At 44.0% G+C, this 7500-nt stretch overlaps 1 protein-coding gene across 1 annotated transcript in view; it reads right to left on the minus strand.

The window, feature by feature from the left end:
* LOC134095260 (AT-rich interactive domain-containing protein 3B-like) overlaps positions 1–7500 on the minus strand; it is a 72030-nt gene that overhangs the window by 11300 nt on the left and 53230 nt on the right. Inside the window, exons 6-7 of the mRNA XM_062548711.1 lie at positions 5619–5802; positions 1346–1602 (exon numbers count right to left, since the gene is read on the minus strand). Coding sequence (XP_062404695.1) covers positions 1346–1602; positions 5619–5802 — 441 coding nt within the window. The remainder of the gene's footprint in view (positions 1–1345; positions 1603–5618; positions 5803–7500) is intronic.

The following is a 7500-nucleotide window of genomic DNA, read 5'->3' on the forward strand; positions in this document are numbered from 1 at the left end:
TGATGTTATAGACATCCTATTGTACACTGTACCTTTATAGTCATGCAAATAAAACCCTTTGAATTTGAAATTTAAATTTCAGAGAGAGAGAGAGAGAGGGAGAGAGGGAGGGAGAGAGAGAGTGAAAGAGAGAGACAGAGTTTTACGATGTACTGACACAGCTGATGATCTACCACGTGACAGGAACTTGATGAATGTTTATAACAGTTGAATATAAAGAAGATTATATTTTACAGTAGTTATAGATCACTCATTGACAAAAAAAAAAAAAATATATATATATATATATATATATGCAAAATATATATATATATATATATATATATATATATATATATATGCATCCCAAATTATTCCACCTGGACCTATAGATTTATTCTATACGTCCTTCTACATTATTCCTTCTGCAATTTACATTCAAACGCCTTATTTACATAAAGTCTACAGATAGTCAAGCAGCACAATACATACTTTGATGAGGTGAACAGTCTCCACACACACACACACACACACACACACACACACACACACACAAACACACAAACACACACACACACACACACACACAGCAACCTATCAAGGGTCCTCTGGGGGGTTGTGTGTGTGGACCTGTGTATTACATGTAAATAAGAGTGGCCGTGTCAGCATTCCTGTAAACAGAACCAACAGATGTCACACTCTAGTGATTGGGGCCTTGGGTAGTTGCCGTGGGAACGTCACTGGCCCCTGCATGACCCTTGAGCTCTGATCTCTGATTGGTGGCTTGACACACCTGGTTCGCCATAGCCACCCCCACCTGGAACACCCCCCCAGCACCTCTCTATGCTTTCATCTTACTGAGCAACTCTTTCTCTCAAGAGTTATTATGCAAATCTGAGCAGCTCATAAAAGCATTTTTGTGAGGCAAATATACCTTTAACTTCCCTATCCTAAACATGACTGCTGATATGGCTTACAGGTCTTTCTTTAAGTCCATGTAAATATGTCAGCTCTGTATGGGAGTGGTGAGAAATGAAATCCTGGGTTTTTGAAGAAAATAAAGTGCACTTCTATTTTTTGCCAACAGAGGGAGCTCTTCACCCATACACAGACACAGACACAGACACACACACACAGGCGCGCAGCGCAGCATAGCATAGCACAGCGCACGATCGTCTGCACCGCCCAACCGTGTCCCAGCGCTCGCTTCGCTGGCTTGGCCTTCTCCGTTTTTTTTTTTTTTGCCGCATGACACAACTGCTTCCCCTCCCATCTCCCTCCTCATTGGCCAAACACGACCAAGCCTCCGTTCTTTCCCCCCTCCTCTGATTGGCTGAGAGCCAGAGCCGCTTCCACTCACCGACTCCTTTCTTGAGGGAGGGGCTGGAGGCCTGCATCCCGTTGAGGGCCCCCGCGGCCCCGGCCCCCAGCGCGCCCAAGTGCATCTTGGGAGGGGAGAGGATGTGCGGCGCGGCGCTGGGCGACGGGGAGAAGCGGAACATGCTGCTGCTGTAGCTGGGCCGACGGCCCTCGCGCCGGTTGCTGTCGATGGCGGCCTGCAGCTCGCTGGGGGAGCTCAGGCCCTTGCGCTCACACTCGAACGGGTACAGGTACTTCATGTATCTGAGGAGAGACGGGGGGGGAAACACACACACACACACACACACACACACACACAGGGACAAACACATATCAGTCACACAGACAAACACACAGATCATACACACACACACACACGCACACAGGGTGAGAGAGGGAATGAAAGAGACAAAGCGGTTACTCACACACACAACGACATAAACAGTATCAACATTGCCCAAGACAACGCCACAAGAAAAGTCCAGGTCATCTATACAGAAAAACACACCTCCATTGCCATTTCAAAGTGCATTGGAAATGAACAATAAAAGATCAGAAAAATCAATTGATCATAAAAGGTTAGACGCAGTAAAAGAGTTTGAAAGATAATGGAAGCTCGGGGAGAGATGGTGCATTAGATCAGCTGAAGGGCAGCCGCTTCTGTCTCAGCTCTACTCCAGCTCTACTCTATCTCCAGCTGTCCAGTGCTGTCCAGGCGCACAGGCTTGTCGGCCGCATGGCTCCCGAGCAGGAGCAGAAGCCTGCGCCAGTGCCAACGCACTTCCTGCCCACATAAATCAGGGCCACGGCGCGGCGGATAATGGAGGGGACGGCCTGCAATCAATGGCACGCACCGTTCCGCACCGTTCCGTTCCGCTCCGCTCCGCACCGCTCGACTCCGCTTAGCACCGGCGTGTGTCCATTAGAGCGGGCGGCGCGCTGGCATGGCCTCGCTAGACATTAAAAATACATCCAGCGTCGGCGCGATTACCGGACACTAAATGGCCATGGGGAAGAGCAAGTGTGGCAATGTGGGGGCGGGCGGGTGGGTGGGGGTCGAGTGGAGATGGGAGGGTGTAAGCAAAACATGGAGAAGAGAGAGAGAGAGAGAGAGAGAGAGAGAGAGAGAGAGAGAGAGAAGGGATAGAGAGAAGGAGGGAGGGAGGGAGAGAGGGAGGGAAGGAAGAGGAAAGGAAGAGCATAAATACAGGGTGTAAAGGGACAGGGGATAAAGATGGTGACAGAGAGGGGGATGGAAAAGATATTAAGGAAGAGGTGGACAGGAAGAGGAGAGAAAAGAAAAGAAACAGACGACCAGAGTCTCGGGGCAGACGGTGAACGAGGGAAGAAGGAAGAAAAGAGAGGAAAGAGAGATGAACAACAAAACCAAAAGATGAAAAACATGAAAGACAGAGAGCCCACAGCGATCTCTTTCCTGCCGTTCTAATAACACGGTCATTGTGCCCCCTGAGCCTCAAATCACATCAAGAAATCAATGGCATTGACAGCTTTCTACGCACGGGCACACACACACACACACATGAAATGTGTGTGTGTGTGTGTGTGTGTGTGTGTGTGAAATGAGGAAGAAAGGACAAAATATATTGGGAGTATAAAGAACAAGGGAGAATGAAAGCACAATAGATAGATGCACAATGTTACCATGTGAATTTTCAGATATAGAAATTCTCCACATATTTGTGTGAATCCAAGGTATGTACATTGATTGACAAGAGGAACATCAACAGTGTACAGCAACATGTACGGCTATAAGTATGTGTATGCTCAGTGTACCATCAAGGCGGTGCATGTATGCACACCCACACACAGACGCCATGTATGTGAATATTGAGCCTACTCCCTTCTATCTGTGTGTGTGTGTGTGTGTGTGTGTTTGTTTGTTGTCGCTTACTGTGGTGATGGAGGTCAGCAGGTTGAGACCTTCGGTGATCCACAAAGCCTGTGTGGGTGTGTGTGTGTGTGTGTGTGTGTGTGTGTGTGTGTGTGCACCAGCAGATGCAATCCTGTATGCACTGTGCATACATTTCTTTCCATGGCTTTATTGGTAAAAACCATTCAATATTACAACATTAAAAATAGCACATGTGACTGCCGCCCTTCGTGGCCCAACAGCCCTGGAAATGACATTTTGACCCGACATGTAGGCTATATAGCCGCATCGTCCTATACACACACTACCGACGTTGCATATGGACCCGCAACTTAATCAAGGCTCCTCTTCTCCCTTGTGTCAAGTTAGCAAGTGTTTTTTATAGTTGATGATCAGATGGAGCGGAAGTTGAACGATAAGGGCTTGAGAAAAGACAAAAAAAAAAAAAACTGCCCGAATGTATTTGCGGGACAGAAGCCGAGAAAACTCGGGTATTCCTTCTCATGCTTGATGTCAACAAATAGCAATGTTAAACTTATCAGCTGATTTCGCCTACTAAATAACGTGAGTTGTCTGAAATGTCACACAACCAAATGGTTTTATTGGCAAACGTTTAGCCTACAGTTCAGTGTTCAAATAAATAGCAGTGTGTTAAACAAAGTGAATAATGAGGAAAATCATTACTCAAATCTAAGTCCACATTATTTATATAAAAAATAGCAGTGCTGATATTTTTCTCCTCAGCGTTAAGCAGTTGGCACAAACTGAATCTTATTATTCTAAATTTAACCTCACTTTAAATCACTGAACTAATATTTAGTTGCAAGTGCTGCACATCTGAGTTGCATAGCAAACAGCACCTTTGAACAAGTATTTCTGCCCAGACTGTAAGAACAAAATACATTCCACTGTTCCTGTTTTGCATTTTCATTTTTAATGTCGCAGTCGCACCACAGGTTTTCAAAGGGGTTGAGGTCTGGGAACTGTGGAATGTAGTTTGTTCATTCTGAACATAAATAATACCTCTTCATAGATGACAGCAGTTGGTTGACTGATGGGTTGATGGGTTGACAGCTTAACCCCCCCCCCCCATCTCAACCTGCTGTCTGTGTTAACGTCAATTTTGATCCAATTAGACCACAGTTTCATGTTTGCTATGTTGCCCACCCAACAATTCTACCGGCCCACATTAAATATAGAGCAGAACCGGCCCAGCTTCGACTTGGTTTTTCAACATTTATTTTAACCAATGAAATAGAAAACACAATCACATAATCAATTGCATCCACATATCCTTATGTACAAGTAATTTCCACTAGTGACCTAAATAAAACAGATGGTAGCACAGTCCAAGAACTGTGAGATGCCTTCTAATCTACTCAGAAACCTACAGGTTCTCACAGAGAAAATTAGCCTTGGCTACAAAGCATTACTATTAATGCTTGAGCTTGAAATGTCCCAGTAATATAGTGTTCTACATCACACCAATAACTTCCCAAGTCTAAACACACCCTGTTTAACGTCATACACAACAGTAAACTAAAACTAAACTTAAAAGGTGACATATAATGAAATCCATTTTTGTCTTGGTTTTGATGAATTAGGAGAGGTTGCATAACCAAAGAGCTATCATGAACATGAGGCATGGTTGTGCCCTCCTTCACATGAAAATCTTGACCACTAAAAAATGGGCAAATTAGAACAAAGCCTACTTGTGATGTCAAATATCGCCAAGCCATTGAAGATGAATTGGGGTTGCCAAAGAGGGCGCGATTTAGTCAAAAGGACCATTTCAATACCCAGCCTAAATATAAGGTTTTAATTGGGCTGGTAAAATTGCAATTGAGTTTATTTTTTTATAAATCAAAGTTGAATATATACTATTTTAACATCAGAGAACACAGTACGATACTCGATTCATCCATTCTATGTCCTCTTTAAGATAAATATACAATTTTACGTGTATATAAAGTTGACCAAATTAATATCTGTTAGGTGTGAAAGTATTATGCAGGCTACTTTTTAGCTGACAAAGCTGACAAAATGCCCGCACCTGAAATTGGAGAGCAGACAAATACTATACGCTTTGTGTTCGTGAGGTATTTGATAAGGGACATCATGGGTAGGCTGACGTCAATAAAGAGGGCTCTCTGTTCCTGTTTATGTAAAGGTTTTACTTACATACAGCCTACATTAACTAAAAGCGCACACTCTGTAAATAAGCGGGTCAGGTATCACTTTGTTTTTATAAATATTTGCGATTTATTTGAGTTGCAGTCGGGTTGATTCAAATATTGGTGATTGGGATGTTTTTTGGGAGAATTTCTTTCTTGATCATACACATGGTCTGAGGGTGTGTGTGTGTGTGTGTGCGTGCGTTGTCTCTTACTGTGTGCGGAGCGTGAATGCGGCGCTGGTGATGGAAGTGGGCAGGTTGAGGCCCTTGGTGATCTCCCTCCAGATCTTCTTATTGATGACCTCCACCAGGCCCCCCTTCTCCGTCACCAGCTTGTACAGCTTGTACAGGTCCAGAACCTGCTTGGCCATGATAGGGATGCGGTTGACTGGAGTCCCTGGAGACAAGAGATACACACACAAACAGACATACGTTAGACTTTTCAATGCATTACTTCAGGCTTATCTCATCTGATAAGATCATGAGATCGGTTGGTTGACACCATCTGTATCACACACCTACACAGGGCGTATTACAGTACATCATGCGTTCATACATTCCATGCATATGAAAGAAGGGGAAAGCACAACATGAGAACAACAATATACTGTTCTGAATGGAGCCCAAAACCAGTTCCAGGTTACACGTGTCGAGTATCTAAAGAACTCGAGAGCCACAAATGCAGAAAAGAAACCCCTTCCCACTTCCATCCCCTTTCATATTTAGTTACATGAAATCCAATGAGGAAGTAGGAATTCACATAAACTCCAAAGCAAAGAAAGAGAGAAATTCTGGTGACTTTTTCCAGTAATAGTCACAGCACAGATGACATACAAAGCACTCTAATTGATCTAGGGAATGATGAACAAAAAAGGAGACCATTCTATTTGATCTGAATAAAATGCATGGTCATGACCAACAAAAAGACAACAGTGAAATTGAACTGGGTTAGCGGTTGGTGTGTGTATGTGTGTGTGTGTGTGTGTGTGTGTGTGTGTGTGTGCATGAGGAGACCAGGAGCATGTTGATGCAGAGTGTGTTAATGTATGTGTGGAGACAGTGTGCAGACAGTGTGTGTGTGTGTGTGTGTGTGTGTGTGTGTGTGTGTGTGTGTGTGTGTGTGAGTAAGAGAGAGAGAGAATTAGGGGACAGGGAGCGTGGGAGATGGAAAGACATGCAGATGATTTAATCCCTATTTGTCTCAGAGTATAAAATGCCACTGAGTGACTCTTCACTGGCCTCACTGACGCCACTGCAGCATAGCATTGAGCTACAGTATGTGATCTTTCTGGTTTATTCAGGGCATTATCTGTGCACGCACTTCTACAGTATGTTTTTGTAATGTCGTAACAATGTGGTTTGGAGTAGTACAATAATATGCTGGTTATAATCAGTGTTGTGACTTGTCGTTGCCTGCAGCTATGTGCTAATTGTTGTTGCTCTATTACACCAGTAATTCATCTCAATCACACCCTCTGTGGGCAGCACAGTAGTGAAGCAGAACATCCTTATTACGGCAAATCAGCTGGACCCAGAGACCTTGAGGAAAACAGAGAAGGCTACTGATCATGCTACACACCCTATTGTAGTATTACTACCAGTTATAAAATGACAATGTAGCCTTAGCATTACAATATGTGTACAGCTTTGGTTGTGTGCAGAACGGACACTCCAGTCTATACAGCAACATTAAGTTAAGAGATTTCAGTGCAAAAAAATTATCAAATATGTTGGCTTCTTAAGAATCCACTGTCCTTAGCTTTGCAGAGGTGTAAATTAATCCCAACAAGTGATTGTGACGGTCTAGTTCCCAGGGGGGTATTTCAAGTACGGGGTTTAGTGACAAACCTGGGTAAGTTAACTCTGTGTAAGTGGTAAACCTCCTAATAGAAGAGCTTTACAGCTTTATTCTCCAAACAGAAACAATGCCATTGGGTTGTAGGAGGTTTACCGCTTACTTTCCGGTAACTTACACAGGTTAGTCACTAAACCACGTACTTGGAATACCCCCCTAGGGCTACGAAGCTGTAGTTGGATTTATCTGCGGAGCAAGTTTGCACACTGACCAACTGAATGGAAGGTGGAGTCGCATGCA

The sequence above is a fragment of the Sardina pilchardus genome, chromosome 11 (genome assembly GCF_963854185.1).
Source record: "Sardina pilchardus chromosome 11, fSarPil1.1, whole genome shotgun sequence".
Taxonomy (NCBI): domain Eukaryota; kingdom Metazoa; phylum Chordata; class Actinopteri; order Clupeiformes; family Clupeidae; genus Sardina; species Sardina pilchardus.